Raw genomic sequence first — 23066 nt, forward strand, 5'->3', positions numbered from 1 at the left:
GCACAAGGTTATGTCTCTGTACATTTTGTAGTCTGTTTTTAATCTCTGTCTTACTCACGTCTTTCCCGCACAGATTCTCTCGAGCCCACCTATCAGCAGCTGCAAAAGATGAAACTGGACAAAAGTCCATTTGTGGTGGTGTCTGTGATTGGCCAGGAGCTGCTGACAGCCAGCCACCACACAGCCTCTGTTGTGGTGCTGGAGGCCGCTTTGAAAATCGGCACATGCAGCCTCAAGCTGCGCGGCTCTGTCTTCTCAGCCCTCAGCAGTGCCCACTGGTCCCTGGGCAACACAGAGAAGAGCACCGGCTACATGCAGCAGGACTTGGAGGTGGCCAAGACCTTAGGTAAAAGACCTGGAATAATAACCAAAATTATTCAATCATCTGTTAATTTGTTCATTAGTTTTTCACCTTCTTGTTGAGTCATACCGAGTCTAATGTGACATATTGGAGTTTAAAAAAACAAACTGCACAACCAATAGTTCAAAGTCAGATGATATTCGATTGACATTTAAACTGTAAACATTAAAACTGGTAAACAACAGCATGTTGGAATTAGCACTGGAACTATGTTAGCATGCTGTTGTTAGTAATGATCTCAAAGCACCACTGTGCCCAAGTACAGCTTTGACGTGCATTCAGGAAACTGGGATTGGGAACATTCCAATTTGGGAATGTCTCACTTCTTTGTTGAGAGCCTTCCCAAACAGGCAACATGGCAGCCCCCAGAAAATGAGCTGTATTTCTGCTCTCAGAATAAGTCAAACTCATTCTCATCTATACACATGGATCAAATGGAGCTCAGGAGAGCAAAATAATTTTTAACCTACATTTCTACACATTTTGATGCAGTGCAATTTTTTTTTTAACAATTAACATACTTGATAAACTAGGTAGCGCAAGTATATTTCCTCCTTTCACCTTAAACGCTGCCAGGTCAAGCGACATCAAATCTTCTTCTCAGAGCTCTGAGGAAGTTGGATATTCCTCGTTCAGGTGTATTTCCCACTTCCCAGTTGCTCTTGAATGCACTGCTACAGAGCAGCTAGTACAGCTGTTGTACACTCTTCTTGTGTATCTTGATGATTTCCAGCACAGTTTTTAATTGTTAGTCCAGATTTGCAGGGATTTATTTGATCTCTTTTTGTTTTTCCCATTTGAGCATCTTCAACCAAAATTTAAGGTTATCTAAATCTGCTCAAAAATAGATGCTGACTATAAGTATGCCTTCAGTATTTTATTAGAGGAGGAGGAGGGGAGATGATTTCTGAGAAAGACGGTAATGGAAAGAAAAAATTTGAGCAGAGAGTAGCACAGACTGGCTCCACTCTTTTCACCCCCACACAGTTTGACACATGACTGGGCAGAGCAGTTGGAGATAAGGAGCTGTGGTTCTCAGGTGGAGAACAGAGACTTGTGCTTTACTTTGGCCCTGTCTGTGGGGCCTCTCTGTCAGGCAGAAATAATAAGCCTTTCCCCTCTCACCCTCTGGAGCATTGAGATCAACACTACCAGCTGTCAGGGAAGCCGCTCTACTGTGGAGAACTTATAACGGCCACTTTCCCTTTTAAGGATGCAGTGGCATGTCACTGGCATAGATGTGGTTCATCACATCGCTGTTCAGCAGTGTCGGTGGGATGATGTGAAATAAACACCAGTTGATTGGTGATACTGCAGGCTGTACTGTACATGTTATTTGTCGCCTCATTTCATTTCTACTCTCATCTCTTTTTGTTTTGTTTTCTCTTCAGGTGACCAAACAGGGGAATGCCGTGCTCACGGGAATTTGGGCTCGGCATTCTTCTCCAAGGGGAACTACCGTGAAGCACTGACTAACCATCGCAACCAGCTGGTTCTGGCCATGAAGTTAAAGGATAGAGAGGTGAGAAGCACATATTTGGAGTGACTTACAACAGTCTTGAAATGAGCAGAGCGGGCTACCTGTCATTGCAGAGGACAATGAATGGAGGTTACAAAGTTCTGTGAGTCTCTTATCATGTTGTCGAGGTGGGATTGTGCTGTGCCCAGCATTCCTCTGTTCTGGCTGTTTAGAGGGTATGTGAAGGAGGAGTCTGAAGGACACAGAGATGCTGCTGCTCTTCATCTATTTAAAAAAAGAAAAGAAAATGGGTGTCAAGTTGGTGCAGAGAACATATGAAGGTGATGGGGGAGGAGAGGAATGAGGTAGCTGAAGGAAAGGCCAATATGATAGCCTGAGCAGCTGCTTAGCCTTATTATCAATTCAGATATTATGCAGATGTTTATCTTGTTCATGAAGCACTAAGTCTGGGGCTTTGTAACATATGCCTGTTTTGGAATATAATTCACAGAGATTAAATTATTTGGGGCACAGAGAGAAATGAAAAGTGGAAGGGACAGAAGAAGATGAAGGAGAGGGAGAGAAACGAGTTGGACAGACTGATCCACTTTTCTTTACTGTTTAGTGCCCTCCTTCTCTACATTACTCTGGTTCTCCGACTGCTCTCTCTCTCGCTGCCCGACCTCTGTGGTCATTGTTGTGGGGGTGACAGGTGCTTGTTTCAACACAATTCCCGTCACACAAGGAGAAGAATGGCCTCTGTTTCCCCTTCATTCCTTATCCTCCCCAACAGGCTGGCAGACCTGCTTGTTTGTGTTGCCTGATATCAGGAGACATTTAAACAGTCCAGTCAAATGCGGCACAATGCGCCAGAATGAAACTAATGGGTGAAGAATGAGGCCAGAGGTGCCCTTGACATCTCTCACTCACACAGTTTGAGGATATGTGCAGAGCAGACGTATGATTATGACTCTACAGACACCAGTGCTAAAAACCTCTGTCAGTTAATGAGATTAGAGAGAGAGATGGGTGAGAAACAAAGAGGACACATGCAACGTCCTCCGTGTTTGGTCTGAGGGTTTGACCACACTGCTCAGCTGGCTGTGGCAGCAATTGGCCGACATAATCTAAAATTAGATGTTTTAACTTTCGAGTATCCGTGTGCCCACTACTACATTCAAAAACAGACTTCGAGGAGTTTTTCTACAGAGTCACATTTAAATACCTTGTAGACTAGTATATCAGAATATCAGCTGCTGAGGCACGTGCTGCTCACATGTTGCTTCTTAGAAGAAAATCATACCTAAACTGCAGCTCCATACACAAATGGCAAATTATCCACTCACGAGTGTCCTCTCGGCCTGGTGGAGGTCATTGAACACCACTAATAGTTGCGTCACATACAAAACGTCCTGATTGGCCCCCGCACAGCCCACCCTACTGCCCCCTCTTTCCTTTTGTTCATCTGAAGGACCCCTAATCAGAGTCATATGTTTGTCACACCACCTGGTCTCCCTCAGAGCACACTGGAGCCTGGTGGATAGCTCATTACAGCCAACGTGGTGTTTTTGTTTCTGATGTGGACTTTTTATCTGGCCTTTCTGAAGCTGAGGTCACTTCCTCGAGGCCCGGGGACAGGATGTTGTTTCTGACTTGATTTCCAGTGTGCAGCTTATAGTCTAGGAGTACTGAGAAGACAGTAGCATTGATTCCAATCCTCAGTGATCTTCAGGAATATGTGCCATTTGTGCATTGAAACAAATTTAATTCGAGTGCGTTGCAGTTACTAAGAATTTCCTGCAGAGACTTTTTAAAATTATATATAGAGTAAAATGCTTGATGTGATAAAAGGACCTGGTGGACCATGTGGCTTTGATATGATGTGGGATGTGGGCTTTGATTCTGCTAAGCTTAAGGTTTTGATCATGAGAGTAAAAAGCTTGGAAGATGATAACAGACATATTTAAATGAATGCTATGGACCTAATACAGATTGTGTGTGTGTGTGTGTGTGTGTGTGTGTGTGTGTGTGTGTGTGTGTGTGTGTGTGTGTGTGTGTGTGTGTGTGTGTGTGTGTGTGTGTGTGTGTGTGTGTGTGTGTGTGTGTATCTCCATTAATGGGAGCGCTCACTAGTTTTGTATTTCTAGGTCATTATGCCTACGGATTATAATAAGATTGCACTGATCAAGTTAATTGTTGACATCTGGGCATGTGGTGACATCAGACAAGTAAAGGAGCACAAGAAGCAGGCGGTCATACAGGTTTTTGAAAAAAAGTTCAGCTATGACCTGTATCATGTAGTGTTTTCCTGTGCAATGATAAATTATACATTTTTATTACATCTAGGTTTGGTTACTTGGTTTTACCTTCAAATAAGGGGGTTTAGATAAGATGGTTGACCTGTTGTCTTGTTTACAGCCTACTTGTGTTTGTTAGCTTTGATGTAGCATTGTCATCATGCTCCTATAGCTCAGCAAGTACATTGGTGAGTACTGTTTGTCACAAGGCATCATGTACCTTTGTGTGTATATCTGCTGATGCTGATACTTAAACCACAACTAATAATAAGTACTGGTGTACTGCAACAGCTCCTAGTCGCTACTACAGGGTAGTAGTGGTCTGTCTTTGATGAAGGAGCAGAGAGAGACAAAAAACGGATCCCACATGAGTGTTTGCACGAGAGGCAGTACAGTACTGGAGTCCTCTTATATCAGCAAAGAGGCCATGCATAGGATCTCTTTTCATCTGCTAGTAACTGAAGAATATATCTGCTGTTGCTCTTTGTGTCACATTGCAGCAAAGAAGTCATAGTGTTGTTCCAGCTGACCAATGGACTCCATGACACTAATAGCGCTTCGTGAATCTGACTAGGACACTTTATAAAGATGAAAAACTGGGGGGGGAAAAACAAAACAAAACAGAAAAGAAGGCTGAGCTGAGGAAAGGCTTAAAGAGTGAGTGCTCTGTCATCCGCGAATGGGACTGGGAGCTGCGGTCCAAACCAGTGAGGTCATGGGCTAGCGTGAAGTTAGTGTTTTTCTTTAGCTCGCTGACTTTGGGAAATGTCCTTAGCAGATTTTCAGCTGTCATATGTACTGCAGATAGAACATAAACTCACTCGCTAGTCTTTCTAGCTGTGTGTGTCTTTTCCAACTTTTGTTTTTGTCCCAGTTTCCACACCTGGCTTTATCCAAGCCCTGCCAGTAACTGTATCTAACAAAGGCCTTTTCTGTCATTGTGAAACAAAGCTGTTAAACTAGGTCTTCCTCTCTATACTCCTTTTCTCATTCGCTCTGTTTGTCTGTGACGTTTTCTTTTTAAATAGTAGGTTTAACTCCAACGAGGTAACCCCTAATTTGGGGTGTGAGTATTTAGGAGAAACTGAGGCGGGCTGGCAGTGCTGGACTCTGTAATTATGTCTTGTGTGATGTTAAAAAGAGTCTGCTGACTCCCCCAACCCCAAACTGAAATGGAAATCACAATCAGGGAAAAGTAAAAAGGATACAAACAATGTTTTTTTTTCCAGAGGCTCTGCAGTTTCACTTTGTCTCCTACCACCATTCTCTTTTTTAACGCTGGCTTTATTTATCTAGGTGCTCTCTCCCTTTCACTCCATCTGCTGCAAGGAATTTAGTGAAACTTTGCCCCTCGCTCTGAAAGCGACACGGACTATTTCGTCATGGGTGTTTATCTTGCTGCTTGTTTGGGGCTGTATGGATCCTCGCTGGTATAATGAGGCTGAGGGCTGAGAGATGAGCCTCTAAATAAGGGGTGAGGTTGAGGGCTACGTGTGGGTGTTCCTCTTGTCAGGGTTAGGGTTTGTCAGTGTTTGTCAGCGCTCCAGCAGAGGAGGGGATCATTAAGGAGTCATTAGTGTATGGACGTGTGCCTCCACCGCCTTTCTTGGGGCCCACGCTAATAGAGGATGGCAGAGGGGGGAACTTGGCACCGTTGTCTCTTTTCTTTAGCCTCCACTACATTGCTGATTAAGAAGGAGGATTTGGGGATGATTAGAGGGGCTAATTTAGCTGAAATGCTGGGTGGGAGCAGGAAGAGATCGGTGTCAGTCTAAATAAAAGGCAACACTTCTCTTGCTTACTGTCCACACTTCATAAGGCAAGGTAGTTTGTGAGTGCACTCAGCTGTTGATATTACTTTTCCAGTAAAACCACTATATGAGCAGAACTACCACATACAGAAGTACCTGTTTCCTTACCTCCTGTGGTGCGAGGGTGAGGCACAGGGCTGGCCGTAGTGCAGCGGCTCTAACAGCATGTCCGGCCCGCTGTGCCTTAATGACACACAGGCTCTCCTCGGCCCACTGGTTTAGAACTGCTTTACAGCAGCTCGCTTAGCCATGAATCATGAGAGATGGACGTCAGGCATCAGCGAATGGGCCATGACCAGAACTGGGGAACAAGGATTGTGTGTTTGTGTGTGTTTGTGTATGTGTGTGTGCATTAATGGGAGCACACATCTGTGTTCTCATATTCTGGTGTCATGTGAATGTGTCATGTCCTGTTCATGTGCGTGTTTATCTTGGAACCTTTCCGTGTTTGCAAATAAATATGAGGATTGTGGGATTGTGTAATGTATATGTGAGTAAAATTTGAGATGGTTTTCTATTTGATAGGTTTGTTTGAACTGCTGTTGAGATTTGCACTTGTACAGGTTGTGGTATAAAATTATGTATTATATACTGGCTTGTCCTACAACATACTATTGACCCTGAACATGGAGCTCTTTGTGTGCACGCTCAGACTGTTTCTCCTGTGTGTGTATGCACATGTATGCAAACGTGTGTGTTTGCGCTGTGCATTTGCTGCATTCGAGGTGACGCAGCGTTGTGTCTCCCCCAGTGGAGCATTTGGAAGGCTGTCAGAGAGATGAATGACTGCCGTTATATCGACTACTGCTCTCTGCCGCCTCCTGCCTCACTCCTTCCTCAGTGCCCTGTGCTCGGTTTCTCCTTCCTCCACTCCCTTTCTTTCCCTCTCTTCCATCTTACCCCGTCCCCACACCTCCTTCCCCCTCTCTTCATCTATTTTTTTTCTCTTCTTTATCCCTATTTGTCTTATTCTTTATATGTTTTACAGAATCGCAGACCATGTTGCCATATGTTGTGGGAGATTGCTTTTAGAAAGAGCAGACACAGGATTATTTGCCATTATGGGCATGACTTTTTAAATGAACTCTAAAGCTGAATGCTGTATGGACACTTTGATTTACTGATTAAAGCATCAATACACAAGCTTCTCAACCCCTGCTATTAATGTTACTCTAACAAGAACTTAATCTAAACACGCTCGTGCCTTGTGTGTATTGAACTGCTCAGAGCTGGGAAGTTGAGTGATCTGTCTTGAATATTACACCTTGTCTATCTTTTTCTCCCTTGCTGCTCCAATCAATGGCAATACAGAGGGACAGATTAGATAACAAATAAGCAGTGACATGCTCACATGAGACTCCTTTGCTTTGTGAAATGCCATTGTGATGCACTGTATGATTATAGATGACAACCAGCAGACACGCAGATAGTGCTCATCAGAGGGAGGAGAGGTTCCATTGTGTTCCTCTGGGTTTACACTGTGCTGCAGGACAACACAAGTACGCCTCAGAAATTTGAATCATTAGGAAAATCAGATGCCCGCTCATTAATCTTGGGAGAGATGTTTGATGTCACATGGCGAGAGGGATGAAGACTCAATGTGCCAACTCATCTTCTCGATTAAAGGTGCCAGCCAGCGGAACGTTAGTTCACATGGCTTTGATTGAAATGAATTGCGTGTCCGTCTAGCCAACTGAAACACTCCCACCTCCAGTATTTTAAGTGGTCCCACTGTAGTGCTCACTTTCTGGAGAGCTTGCAACTGGTCCAGAGAGGCTGGATAATGTGTTGGCTTTCAGTCTGCCTGATTAATTCATTATCTGTTCACATCAGCGTAATCCTTATTACAGAGGTAGTGAGTCATTTTCATGTAAATTCTGATCACTGCCATCGGGGCAATCTGAGCGTTCTTCACTGGTGAGCAAAAATGCATCAGGGTCCAGACTCAGGACAGACCCCCCCCCGGTTAAACCTGGCACTCCCTCCTCCTCCTCCTGCTCCCCCCCTCTGGCCTTAGTCTAGCCCAGCCCTCATCTTGGCTGGCCAGAGAGACATTTAAAGCTCTGGAACTGCATCCCTTTCTCCAGCCCGATCGATAGTGGAGCTGTCAGTAAGACGAATGGAGGCTTTAGGAAGTCCATTTTAATGAAGGAGAAGAAGCAAAGGAAAGAGAGGTACTTCGGAAAAGGTGGGGGCAGAAGGAGCGAGGGAGGTCCACTGAAGGTAGTTATGAAAGGATAGAAGGAAAAAGGGGGAAAGGAAAGAGAGAGGCAGAGCCGGAATGTGTGTATGTGTTTATTGAACGTGTGTGTAAAATGATGTGTGTACGGTGTAATAGTGTCTACGGTGACGAGGGTTGGGGAGGGGTGGGCTGGGTTGATTTAGCTACAGTAAGACCTATTTCTAGCTCAGCAGTGTGAAATAGCTCCTTAGCTACAGTAACTTGTAAAGCACACTCCAGCACAGAAATCTGTTAGTGGACTGAGGGGATTTTTTTTCTGGTATGCACACCAACACCACATCAAGTCCTCTGGCTCGTGAATCACATCAGCGGCTTTGTGGTAAAAAGACATTGTTGTGACAAGGGAGAGCCACAAATCCAAGCCAACTCCCTCCACAACTGCCCTCTACCAACAGACTTGTGTGCATTTGCATTTAAAGATGTCTCTGGTGCAGGCTTTTAACTTAGGATTTTGTTAATGTTGTTTGTTTTCAGCCCGTTTAAAATAGGCATTCAAAGCTGATACCATTTGCCTTAAGTCAATATGCAGAAAAGGCTGCATGCTAATTGGTTGGAGTCGAGGTCAGAGGTTAGGCACAGCCAGTGGTGTAGACCGACAATCTCCTCCGGGCAGTGGCCCAGCTGAACTCACTGAAGCAATTACTGGCCCTGATTAGTCAATACGACTGTGGAAATGATTGTCAATTAACGCACAGCCAAATACCTGCTTTAGTCAGCCAGAGTGGTCAGTGCCCGGGTAAAACCAGTGGCATCCACAAATACAATATGAATGATTAAACTGGATCGAAAAAAATCATAGAAGAATGAGTGTTGTCAAAGAAGCTACATAAAGTCCTCTTTTCTTCACTCTTGATTTTCTGTAAGCTTTCTCGTATTATATTTAAAGAAGTCCTTCATAGACTCTATATAATGATGGACAGAGCCTCTTGAAGTGAAAACCTCTGGCTCCAAAGGACTTCCATTTAAAGACTGTCAACATCTCTCATGATATACAAAATCAATAAAAACATTTTACAAACCATCTAGTGTCCTTCACTAAATTCCTTTCACCTGATCAGTGTTCTGGTGGCCTTTCTGTAAATAGTTCAATAATTCATTAAATATTAGGCCTCAAAGAAAGCCATGTTTGGAGGCGTGTCTGGTTTGATGGACATGCCTGGGGTACAGTCAGATTTCCAGTATAGGCAGGCGGGCGTAGGGTCCTCAGGCTCTCAGTCAGATCAATGAATCAAAGATTGTGACAACTGAAATGCCAGACTCCAGGCTGTAAAATGGCAGATCACAAACCAATGGGTAGGCTGTCACTTGATTTCCTTTCACTGGCCTCTGACATTGTCCAAAAAAAGTATTCAAAAATGAGCTACAAGTTATTAAATAGACATATGGCAGTGTGTTTATCCAGTCTGAGATGATGTATCTTAGAGTGCATGTGCAAATGGCTGGCTTTGTATCATAATTCTTCTTATCAATACAACATTAACTGTGGATGATTAAAAACAAGTAAATAACTACTGTGAATCCATTCCCATGGTCCATTATAGTTTATTTTTCTTCGCCTTTCCCTTTTCCCTGAAACAGGATGCATTGTAAAAAAAAAAAAAAAGCCCCCTCCTTCTGTACTTTGCCTTTCCCAGATCTTTTAAGAGTGAAGCCAGAGATAGGAACCGGATAAGTCACCACTCGGCCATCTGTAAAGTAGAGATGAGCTTGTCCTCAAAGATAAGGTGAAATTCAGATGGTCCGGTGGAGTTTCGGACCAGCCCACGTGTGTTTGGGGAGTGGTTTCTATATTACGAGGGAACGAGGGGTCTCCCACAGGGGAAAGAGGTCAGCGGAGCTACAAGCGTTTGATGTTTGCATTATATATAGCTGCGGCGCACACTGGGATGTTGGAGACAGCATTTTTGCAGAGTGAGGAAATGGTCTTTTGCAAGACTGTCTGACATCATGCCAAAGATGGGGATTATAGCTCCTCAATTTGGCTCGGCTCAAGCCTCCTAACAACTCCTATACACTGAGATTTGTTCTCTTTCTAACTTTGTCTCTCTCCACTCTCATCTTCAGCTTTTGTCCCACTGTTACAGCAGTGTCAGCATTCTTGTCCTTGTGGCACAGTATCCAGACCTTTCCCCGGTCTCCCTTGGACGGGAGCCCTGCGTCTGAATGAGGAGGTGGAATGTGTCTTTGTGAAAGCCCTCAGAGAAAGCAATAAAATGGAGAGAAAATACGGGGCCCCATGTGAGTGAAATGAAAGTACTCCATTTTAGGAGGGGATGGAGGCCTACGGGGTCTGCTTATTCTTGACCTTGCAGCACATGCAGTATGGTCTCTAAATAATAGTCAAGACAGGCTTTTAACTGGCTACACATCAGCTTCAGAAAAGACTCTCGAATGTGCCGTCTTAACTATAGAAACGGACCGAGTGAAATCAGGGTTGTAAAATATTCAGTAGAGGGCCCAGAGGTAAACACTGCTCTGGTTCATTTCATCACAGCCTTTCTCAATTTTGAAAGTTAGTAGCTATTGCTGGTGCTGTCAGCAGTTTTAATTGCAGCCATTGGCTTTTGCTTTTGGCAAAGTGTGGTCAGGGTGGATATGTTCTCTTATGCAGGGCCATACACACACACACACACACACACACACACACACACACACTGAAGGGAGATTAGAACAAGTGATATGGAGTAAGTCTTGGTTTTATAGCAAATAAAATGCTGAGTAAAATTACTGCTTTATTAATGACCTAACCTAACATAATATCATATCTGCTTTCCTCAATCAAAACCTGATCATTGATATTTTATTAATATTTGTTTATAAGAATGTGTTATTTTGTATTGCTGTCCAGTCCCACTGTCTTTTAAGGAGTATAAAAAACTACTTTTCTCAGCCTACATTTTACTAGTGCCTACAGAGTCCCTCTCAGGTGGCACAAAAGCCCAGCAACCTCCAGTAATAAGATACGTTGCTCAAGAGCGAAACCCCAGGTTGAAAAAGACTGAGCATTACTCATTGCTGCTCATAAAACTCACAGGTATGAGTGCGTGTTATTAATTCAAAGCAATTCGGATGAGTGATAAACTTTGTGATGAAGGGAATTTTGGCAGCTGGACAGTAAGATGACACTGTTGAGATATTTTAGTGAGTTAATTAAATGAAAATAAAAAAAATCTGATTGGAAAAATTAAATGCTGAAAAGTGTGGAGCACATGTTGTTCCTGTAGGCCCCTTGACTCCAGAAGGGAATCTTAGTTTTATAATTTTCCTGCAAATTGACCTTAATTGGTTCATATTGTGTTTTGTCTCTGACTTGCTTTTACAGGCTGCAAACAGCTGCTTGAGTGCATTATGTTTTGTGATGGTGGCGATGAGGAAAGTGTTTTACACACGTTATGTGTGTGTGTGTGTGTGTGTGTGTGTGTGTGTGTGTGTGTGTGTGTGTGTGTGTGTGTGTGTGTGTGTGTGTGTGTGTGTGTGTGTGTGTGTGTGTGTGTGTGTGTGTTTCTGCATTTAATGAGTTGGGCATCTGTGAATATGTGCATGGGCACGTTTTTGACTTCATCGCCATTCAGAGAGGTTTAGCGTGATTAGAGTGGTGTGATCCTCTGAAGAGTTAATGAGGAGAGAAGCAGTAGCTCCACAGAGGCCAATCACACACCAGCCTCTGACAGCATGCGGAGGCTTATCTTGCTCTATGTATTGTGTGTGTCTCTGACTGTGTGTGTGTGCGGCCGAGTGTACACCACATGGGTTTAATGCGTGGGAACATATATGATGGGATTTCAGCTATCATTTCTCATATGATAGGGTCTGTTATCATCTACCCTCAACACCATTAGAATATGCATGATTCCTTTGTCTGGATGTTTGACATTTGGGGGTTTATGGACATTCAAAGCAGAATCCATAATCATATAGCTTCATTATGCCAGTGTCAGACATAGATCAAGCCCAGGAGGGGCTCTTGGTACCTCCGGGTCTAGTTCAGGGCTACACACCACACTGACGAAGGCTGATGGTGGTTTCCTCCTACCCACACTCCACAGGACTGACTGACAGCCTTAATGACACTGTCGGGGTTACAGCATGTCTCCAACTCATTTTAGAATGTGATTGAAGTTCGCAGTGGGTAGCTTTTCATCAGTGTTGAGCAGACAAATGGGACCTTTTCAGTGTTGTCTTTGGATGTGTGCGCAGTTTGTGTGTTTGCACATGTACGCCTGCAGCTCTGGAAGAGATGCGCAAGAGAAAAATCACTTTATGGTTGTTATCCGGGCTGTGCAGGAATCTCACGCTCCCAGAGATGATGAGCTTTGTATGGGCTTCTCTCCAGTGTGTACTCGACTTGTTTATTGGATGCCATATATACAGACTGTGTACTGATGTAATGTTAGACAGACACTGAACTGTGGACACTGCACAAATACGATTTTATGTCTGGTTCAGTGTCATTAAAACAGGCTGCTTTTGTTTAGTTTCCAAAATTTACAAGACTTATTATCAACAGAAACAAAATTCAAAGAGGCTCATTAGATAGGTATGAGAGTAATGCAATATACAGGAAGTGTTATGTAAAGAGCCTTGCGTTATTCATTCTTAAATGTATATAGCTGTGTGTGCAGCTCAGTGGACTTGTGTTCGGCTCTGGTTACAGTCCACCTTAGTTTAGACACTCATATCTGCAGATGGGGGATGAGTCATGTAATAGTTGTTAGTGTTGGCTCAGCTGTATTTCTAACCCCTTCCTCCTTCTCACTCCTCCATTTTCATTTCCGACCCCTTTACGTGTCCTCCTAACTAGTCAGCTTGCCTTTGTTAAGCAGCAGTTATGTTTTAGCTGTGAGGCCTTCATCCTGTCACTGAGCAGCAGTGCAAAAGGGGCTTGTGGTTGCTCCATCACTCCAGTGTGAAGTGGCCAATCAAACACAGACAAAAATCCACTCTGTTTGGAGCCATGCTGGAGTTTTTTTTCCTTCCATCCTGCGTGTGACTGTTGGAAGTAGAGTTCAACTGGTGCTTATGTGTCTGCTTTGAGTCAGCTGACACTCTTGCTCAGCATACAAAGTTTCCCCCACCTGGAGCACCTTCTTGTAGCTTCGGCTTATCCTCAACGGGGAGAGTTTAGCAGAGCCAAGTATTCCTCCTACGCTGGCAAATCCCCCTTTTTACATTGCGTGACCTGAACACAACAGGCATTTCAGAAAAATCAGGCCTTCAAATTCCAACACAGTCCCTGCGGAGTGTTTGGTAAACATTTTCTCCTCTCTGCTCTCTCTCTTTACAGCGCTGCCTCCTTTTCCAGAACACCTCTTCTCCCTGAAATTCCCTCTATGTATCTTTCACCATCAGGATGTGTTGCTCCTTTTTGCTCAGAAGGCTTATGTTAAAGTAGCAGAGACAGATGTGTGTTTTCTTTTTTTCTTTTGTGGGCATGCGGTGGATTGTGGAATCAGAAATCAGCTCTAAGCAAACGTGCATCTCTGGTGGCTCGCCTGAGATGCCAACTTAATTTGTGGCTGAAGGGCTGTAACAAAAGCCAATCACCCTTTCACTCTGGTTCCTATTCTGCCAGAGGCGAGAGATACAATCAGGGCCCCTGCTAGCAACTATTTACCCTCTCTGTCAATCAGAGTCCCGTGGCGTGTGCTCACAGCTGGAGGCATCACTGGCAGGTGGCCCAGCATCTCCCGGAAAACATGCCTTAAAAGCAGCCATTATTTCCAGATTGGCCCTTCCTGTCTCATCTGCACCACTCCCAGTTCTACAAACTGGCATGCCCTTGATATCTTACGTGCCATCGTCTTTATCTTCCTGTCTGCCTTGTCCTCAGTCGTCCATATTACCTGCAAATTAATGGCATCAGTGGTGCTCTGCTGTACTGTCCAGGGAAATTTTGGATTTAAGAAAACTAATTAGGCAATTCTGGATTTGATCCCTCTGCCTTTACACACATTACAAATAGGAACACTGTCGCCACAGGAGGCAGATGTGTCTCACATGGAACATGGAAAGGAATGTTCCTAGGATTTTGTTTCCATCTTGCTGCACTGAGGGGGCTTACCATCCTCATTGTCTTAAATCTCTGTGGCAGTGGGAGGTAGTGTGTGCACACGTTTTTGAACAAAAATGTGAGTGCGTACAGTATGTGCATAATGTGTTAAAGGATGTATAATACAGGCCAGTGCTAAAATCCTCTTTTAAGTCTTTATCAGGCAGGCCAGTTCTGTCCACCTGCAGCTAAAGCAAAGAACCCAGTGGTGCTGAAAGACAGGAGGTTAGTCTGGTGCTGCTCGGAGGAGCCATAGTCTATGGAGCAGTGAGGTGTGAAGGTGCTTTGGGGGGATAGCCCCATCTTTTTATCCCACCAAGTGTTGGTGTTGATGCTGCGTTCTGCAGGCTGCACAGGGCACAGTAGCCACCCTCACCAGGCTTGTAATTACATTTATGGAATAAAAGCACAGAGGGAGGAAGGGATTTAAATGGTTTGTGTGCTCGACTGAAAGTAGAACAAGGCCCTTTTCACTTTTCTCAGCCATTGTGGATTTATTGGCGCTACACAGGACCCCAGACTAACTTGTTACCTCGGCTGCCTTAGTGCAAATTCTGCACCGCACCTTTTTGCATCAGAATATAACATTTTAAGCATTAACTTTTTTGTCAGTTCCAATACACATTGGTAATTACTCAAGACATTATGTTATTAAATGTAAACAGAAATAAACCTGTAACAGCAACGGACATGTTTCCTGTAGACGTTGTGCTTTTTAAAAAAAAAAAAAATTTTTAGTTCTTAATGTTGATCATCCAACAGCAAAAGCACTTTTCACAGCTATGCTCTTGCCGCACTCTCTCAATAAATGGAATGCATAGTGTTTGCCATTTTGTTATATCTGAACCACGGATGGTAGACAAGCCATTCTTTGTGAAAGATATAGTTAACCCCTTTTCTATGTAGTAGACTCTGGCGCGGCACATGACCTTCAGAGGACATAAGGCCATCTCCTCTGAAGACAGTGTGTCAGGGTTAGGCATCTTATTAGGGACAGAGGGGACAGGTGTTGGAGTAGTTACCTGTGCCAATTATGCTTGCTGTCAGTGCTGTGGACAGGTGTAACAAGCACCGCAGCATTTTTCTTGTGCAGTTGTTCTCTTCATGTTGAATTACTGGAATGTTTTAAGGTTGTGATATCACTCAAGGAGGAGTACAGGCACGGTGTCGCACATACAAAAAATTTCCCCTCGGGGATTAATAAAGTAAATACCTACCTACCTACAAACATGCCTTATGCTCACTTATAGAGCATGATGATGATAGGCATGTATCTTGATTGAAAATGGATGTTTTTTTAGTAGTACAAAAAAGTACAGAGGGTATTATGGGTCTCTCCAAGCAATCATTTCCCAGAGTTCACTCATAATAATCAACTCATAATACAATAAAAGACTGGTCTGTAGCAGTCACCAGTTAATTGTGTTAACCAAGAGAGTGATATGATGTCTATTTCACTTCTCTTCGCTTAATGCTGAAATGACAGAGTTGGGAGTTGGCCCTTTGAATGATGTACATTGCTTTCCATGACTCAAGAAAGAACTGAGAGAGTGACATTAGACAGCTAAAACAAACTGTGGATTAGGCCAGTTAATACTCTCTTTTTATACCAATTTCTTCTCTTTACTACTTTATATTCATTTTGTAAATCTCACCTTTTCATATCACAAAACAACAACATTTTTAAAAACACAAAAGGCGCTATGTGTCCTTCTATTTTACGGAAATATGATGTAGTCTAAACCCATTAGTTACATGCTGTTGCAGACGGATTAGAGGTGAGCAGCACAAAAGCTCTGTCTCCCCTCTCAAAGAGAACTGTGAGGTGCTGAGAGGCTGGACATTTGGTTGTCACTCTTCATTTCATTCATTGTGTCAGGCTGCTCCAGGCAGCAACTCTGGCCAGCTCATATTGATCTGGGTCCTCAGACCTTAACCTGTGCTCTCTTATCTCTCCTCTCCTCTCCTCTCCTCTCCTCTCCTCTCCTCTCCTCTCCTCTCCTCTCCTCTCCTCTCCTCTCCTCTCCTCTCCTCTCCTCTCCTCTCCTCTCCTCTCCTCTCCTCTCCTCTCCTCTCCTCTCCTCTGCGCCACCAAACAAATTGATTTTTTTTTGTACCATTAAAAAGATTCAACTATGTAGTCCTGTATGTCAGGCCAGATTTTTCCAGCTGTGTGGGCTGACAAGGACACCGCCTCCCATCCCTAGGCCTCCAAAACGCCCTTGGATAACCCTCGACTCCTGCGTCCTTGGATTGATGCCTGTTGTCCTGCTGAATACTCTCAGATACAAGTGGGGGCCTACAAGCTATGCTATATTTGGCACTATGTCCTCAGACCCAGCAGGAAACCATAACAACAGCTAATTAGCTTTTAATGGATAGACTTTGAAAATGATGTTGTATCCTCAGATGTTGCATCCCGTTTAATCTAACTTTAGAGTCTTAGTGTGTTGCTTATTCCAAGTCCATTAACTTTGGATCTCTGTATTTTTTTTCTTCGCTATGGTGCAACATTTTTTGCCGCCAACAGGTCGTGTGATTTGGATAATTTACAATCACATTCAGCAGTTCCTCAGCTCCTCACCCATATTAGTGTTTAAAGAAGGAGTTATCCACTCTACACAGCATTATGAACGTTCCTGTCCTTTGTCCCTAGCTTGAGGCTGTGCAAAGTGGCAAACCTTGATGTTTACGGCAAACCCCTCCTGGAATGACTTTCAAACACCACTGTGATTTCCCCTTCTGTCACCACAAGGTCTCTCAAGAATTGATTCCCTACACCAGCAGGCATCACACAGCTATGCCTGTGGAGATTTGACTTTAGTACAGAAATAAACAGTGGTGGCATGCAATCCTTCAAGGCTGTGCTCTGATTTAGAGTACATTAAGATTCATTCACAGTGCCCTGCTTCCCTTGTGTGCCACCTCTTCAGTTTCCTCTTCAACCAGACTTCAGATTCATGTGTAGGAGGCAGGAGGGATGTTTTTACGTTTGAACAGTGCTGACATCCTGTCACAGGGGACAGGCACACTGAGGTAGGGGCTGTGGGGGCTGAAGCTCAGTTACAGTGCCACCCTCCGTCTCTTTCCCTCACTTAACATTTGGCCATTTCTGTAAACTTTGTTTTGTCTAGCGTATTGTCGGAGAGTGGGAGCTTGAAATATCAAACCCCCACACCACTTAAAGGGAACAGTCAAATTTTCCACCAACACCATTGGAGACTGTCAGGTCCAATTTTACTCCGTGCGTCTTGTGTTTCTTCCTCTCGGCTGCCTGTTTGCCACCAACTGGCACAATATAGCCTCAAACAAACACACAAGCGAATACGAGAGGATAGATGTCACAGGGAAAAATGTGGCTATACACAGAAGCAACAAAGCTCAGGGATACATTTTTATATTTTTGTATTATTTTGCATCTCCCTGGAAGGATGGTTTAGAGAATGTATACTGGATTTTCTGAGTAATCACAAATGATCCACCATTTGCTATGCACCACAAAACAAACTACCCACACCTTAACTAAAAAAAAAATATATTTTTTTTTACAAGCAATAGTACTGCCTGCACTGTGTCTTGTCAGTAGTTCACTTCATGTGATGCTACACAGACATTAGTGTGTCTCTATGGTTCTTTCTGAATGTACAGTTATGTGGTTGTGTGAGTGTGTGACCGTAGCAGTCTGACAGACAGTGTTAGTAGCTGTAACGAGTGCCCTTACCCATGGTTTGACCTTAAGTGACAATCAATGCTTTGTAGACGTGTCCTGTGAAGGCTAAAGGAATTATCAAGCTACCGGCTCGCTGGCGTCACTTATCTACAAGCTGGAGGTTACACCGGTCACAGAAAAACAAGTGTCTCCACTGGTATTTCATCACTGTTAATAGATCGGATTACTTATTGGATTGATTAAAAAAATTAGTTAACAGCCAGGTAAATCATAGTATTTGTTTTATTCTGAAACTAACAAAAACAGCTATTTCACAAGTCGCCTTTCCAAACTACAGACCAATTAAGAAGCTTAATAGGCCTGTATTTATATCTATTATGACCTCTGGTGGCTGTACTCAGTATGAGGGGTGCAAAGGAGGAAGTCAGGTTACAAAGTGTAGCGAAGAGGTTGGATGGATCAAATACAGGACTTTCATACAGGAGATGGGTGTTTGTGTCCCTTGTGAAAACAAATGTACTTATGTACATAACTAGCTAACGTAATGTATTTAACTTGTGTATTACGCAACTTCTGTAATTAAAAAAACGTATTCTAATGCAAACTGTGATTGTTCCGAAACCTAAACAAGTAGTTTTTTCCCCTATACCTAACCAAACTGTGACCATTCACAACATTAACCACATGTTTTTATTATTTTTACCATGACAACAAATGTCTGGGACACCTGTAGCTGGTACTACACAACGGTCATACATGCGGTTGTGGCGAATGAGCTATTAGGTCATTTAAATATGTGGACATGTTGGTACAATCGAGGGCACAGAAACATGTGTTTTTTTTAGGAATCATTGGGAATAGATCGATTCTGTCATTTCAGTGTAAGGGCATGCTGCCAAAATAAGGTATATATATAATGTAAAGGATACTGCTTATCTTTTATCGATTTACAATCTTGGAAAACAGAATTATGAATTTCATGAATATTGTATCAAAACTTGGAACGGTAAAAGGAAAAGATTTCATAACATTTTAATTTTAGCACAAACACTTGGTTTAAGGATAAATTAAGGATTGGGATTAAGCAAGTAGTGGTTATGGTTTGGATAAATCTTCAGTAGATGAAGGAATGTCAATGTAAGGTCCTCTGAAGTGATGGAAATGTGTGGGCACGTGTGTGTCCCATGTTTGCTCGCAAGTGTGTGAATGAGAGCAATCAGGCACAGCTGTACCTGCCCTCGCTTGGCAGAGCACACCATTTGCCTGCTTAAAAAAGCAGAAGGTTTTGATATGGCAGAGAGGCAGTCATTTGGCTGATCTAATGGTGGCTCCCATAGGATCCATATCTGTGTGCAAACACTGAGCGAGGAGAGAGAATGGAGTATAGACCCATAAAACCAGCTGAATATTTAATCAAACCCCTCCCTGCCCCCAACCAAGACATCAGCAGCATAACTCCCATACACTCCCCCTTTTCTTTCTCGTTTATTCTTACATGCACATACATGTTTTTTTGCACATGCACATGCAAACAAAAACATGCACTTTTAGAAAGCGTTGCTCAAGTTTCTTTGAGAGCAACTGTAACTGGTCTATTCTTGTGAGTTTATTGCAGTTGAGATGTTTCCTTTTTTGTCAAAATGCATCCCTGCAGGTGAATTCAGATCTAAAGACATCCTCACCCTGGGGATGTCTCCAGCATTTTCCTCTCTCATCTTTCAAACACAATCTCTCCCGTACCCTTTTATCTGTCTCCCCTTCCCCCCACCCTCCGCTCCGACTCTGCTCTTCCCGGCACCCCACTCCCTCCAGTGTGTGGCTCCGTTCCCTGCCAGCCAGCTCCTGTTGCTGCCTGAGCCCAGCTCGTTAAGGGAAACACTGGTGCATGGTCCTCCTCACCTTCCCTCCACACTGCCTTTAATTAGACAGCTGCTGGTGTGTGCATGTGTTTGCAGTGGAATACAGTACACTGAGGTGTGTGTGTGTGTGTGTGTGTGTGTGTGTGTGTGTGTGTGTGTGTGTGTGTGTGTGTGTGTGTGTGTGTGTGTGTGTGTGTGTGTGTGTGTGTGTGTGTGTGTGGAGTGTTAGGAGAGCATTTTCAGTCACGAGTCATTCTTTTGAAGTCATTGGTATCACAGTGGCTTGTTTGTTCCTTTGATGGTTAACCCAGGCAATAAATGGTGGTGTACACTCATACACTGTGTAAAGCTTTTATCAAGCAAAAATTGGCATTGACATTTTCTGGTTTTATCTTCTTAAAATAATGTTTTTTTTACTTTTGTCTGTGTTATGCTGTGTATTGAATTTATTTGGTGTTGCTGACAGTTATTCAGTCAAAACAAGCAATTTGAAGATGTCACATTGATCTTTGGAAAGTAACAGTGTTTTTTACAATTTTACTACATGTCCTAATTAGTTGATTAATAATAATAATAATAATAATAAAAGAGCCTTTTTATGTTTTATGGTTGCTGTGCTTCTAAAATACGTATTTTATTCCACATCCATGATTCATTAGATACTGTGAACTTGTGTGTTTTAACCATAGTAATTACGGTATTATATAGAAATGTATCATACCAGGCTAGTAGCTTAACATCTGTATTGGTGCAGTACACGACAAGCTTGTTCCCACCTCTGTAGTAATGATATCAAACCTGCTCGCCATCCCCTCGTGCCAAGAGAGAGGGTGACTCCTTTTTTCTTCCATATAATCTCATTAACAGCACTTTACTGGAGTAGAAGCTGCCATGTCGTCCTGCAGCACATGCTGCCTGGACAGAGGGCAAACTTTGGGCTATTTAACACCTTCCACTTCCCAACCTTGTTTATCTCTCTCTCTTTCTCACATGCTCACTCATGCATACATGCTATCTGTCACTTCTGTCTCATCAAAAATACTGGTTGGGTTGGTTTATTTTTGCATGATCTCACTTCAGTTTTCCATGTGTATAATAATATAATGAAAACTCCATCTTGCTTTGGGTATCACTAAGGTGTAAATTCAGACTTCCAGACCTTTGTGTTGCATGTTTAGCTCAGATTTGTAAATCTGCAGAGGCGTGGCTCTTACCAAATATAAACAGAAAGTGCAGTTGAAGAAGCAACAGGCAATACATTTTTTATGTGCTTGATGTCAAAGCAGTGGATGCTTGTTTGTGCACTTGCCCACGCCTTTGTTGGCCTATTTTTGTTCACTTAGAAGGAGATTCCACACCCGTGTTTATGAGCACAGTAGACGTCGTCTCTTCTACAAGGCCAGCCCTAATCCAACCATTGAGATTTCCATGACAACCAGGCTCGTCCCATAAGCTCTCCCAGTCTGTGATGATAGCCTTGGTTGTTTGGAGTATATCAGACCTCATAGGTCCAAAGTTTAAAAAAAAGGAGGATTTTCAAAGGCATAGTGAGACAGCTGCAAGGCGAGGCATAACCACATAGCTCAAACACATCAGTGAAGCGGTGGGCAGCACTCCTCTGTTCCAGGGTAAGAAATAAAACACACACCAGGGGCTCAGAGTCACAGAACTCACATACCACCAAGCCCAGCCATCAAGAGTCGCTCTGCTGCATGACATAAGGGGCTAATTATGCGAAGTATAAAGCATTACCTCTAGCATATGCTCTAATGTGCTGTAGAATATAAACATACTTAGTAGTGGAGGCTGACAGAGGAGAATCAGCACGGAATCTTAAACCACTGTCCTTGTCAGAATATAGAAATGGAATAATGTTGTTGGGGCCAAGTTTTTCTGATTAACATGTCATGTCTGCCCTCCTCTGCTCTCTCCCTTCTCCTCTCCTCCTCTCTTCCAGGCATGACTAGTTTACCTTTCATTAGGAGACCCTTGGTGCAAAATGTGTTTGCTGATAAGAGCCAGCAGTTATCAACAGTTTATTATAGACGGCGTTAGGATTAATTAAATCAGTACACATCCGGAAAGGGGCCGGACTTTGTAAACACAATCAGATCTGACTTTGCAGATGAACTGAGAGAGTAAGACTGGTGAGGGAGGAAAGATAAGTGCAGAAGAGAAATGAAATCAAATTAGAGTGAAGACAACTTGGCTGAAATTATATATTTCCGGGCATTATTTCTCCTCCAAAGGGAATGATATTTTGCAATTCTGGTGGGGAGTCAAAATGAGCACTGGTGGGGAGGACTGCAGTCATAAGTTAGAGAGCTACATATGGTCCCAGTGTCTGTCCCTGAGCCAAACACAGTGCATCCTCTGTAACTGGCAAGGCTGGCTCCTCATTATCTGCCTATCTTGGCTTCCATCTGAGGAGAAAATGCAGCGTTGCAGTCTCACTTTAGAGGGACACTGATCACAAGAGCAACTCATCTCAACTGGAGAAAGATTGCGCTCCCTCTCCTGCTTTCTCTCCCTGTCTCCTGCCGTACTCAGTTGAAGACAGACAGAGATGAGGAATCCTCTCAATTTTTTGCTCAGAAAAGTGAAAGTTTGACTCGGAGAGATGGAGCGAAGCTTCAAAAGGCACATGTAATTGAGCAGCTCTAGATAGGCTATCTGGGAACATGAAACAGCAACAGTTGTGACGGAGGGTAATTGCCTCCCCGGGCTCGTATAATGCCTTGTCGAGTCTTTAAACTTGAGCAAACTGCTGGAAGTCCTTATGTCAGCAGGTAATTGGTTCCAGGCATCAGCAGCTATGTGAAATGAAGAAAAGATAGGTTGCTGGGGTTGGTGTCTGCATTCAAAAAAAAAAATCTATGAAAGATGAAAAGAAAAGTGTTTGTCTTCATAAGCGTTTTCAACAGTGTCCAATTGTATTGATTTGTTTTTCTCAACAATGTGCTCTGCTTTTAATTTATTCAGAGGACTCAATACTTTCATTAAGTGGCGCTAGAGCAAAGTAAACAATACGTTCCGCTCTCTGGTGGCATCTTGTCTTTATGAATTAATAGGTAAATATGGGTTTAAATTCAAGATGGTGGCCTCGTCTGAAGCCTAATGCAAGTATTAGTGGCAGGTTTTGTATGATGTGAAAACTACTTTTCACTAAAATGTTGCAGCTACATTGAGTATCAATGATTTACTGTTGCCTACTTTGGACTTTGGGGCTCTACGATGATCCAGATCATTCCTGTTGCTTAAACTCCAAGCCAGGCATGATGGGCAGTACTGTGGCCTTCACTGTCAGGGTGTCTGTCC

At 43.3% G+C, this 23066-nt stretch overlaps 1 protein-coding gene across 2 annotated transcripts in view; it reads left to right on the forward strand.

Moving 5' to 3' along the window:
- Positions 1–23066, forward strand: part of LOC138621591 (tetratricopeptide repeat protein 28-like) — a 168724-nt gene that overhangs the window by 107832 nt on the left and 37826 nt on the right. For both annotated transcript variants that reach the window (XM_069699755.1, XM_069699756.1), the window contains 2 exons: positions 74–346; positions 1753–1883. In XM_069699755.1, the coding sequence (XP_069555856.1) occupies positions 74–346; positions 1753–1883 (404 nt within the window). The remainder of the gene's footprint in view (positions 1–73; positions 347–1752; positions 1884–23066) is intronic.

Source organism: Brachyistius frenatus, unplaced genomic scaffold (assembly GCF_029030835.1).
Source record: "Brachyistius frenatus isolate BFR_SWC_R1_liver_20210118 unplaced genomic scaffold, ASM2903083v1 Contig_31, whole genome shotgun sequence".
Taxonomy (NCBI): Eukaryota; Metazoa; Chordata; class Actinopteri; family Embiotocidae; genus Brachyistius; species Brachyistius frenatus.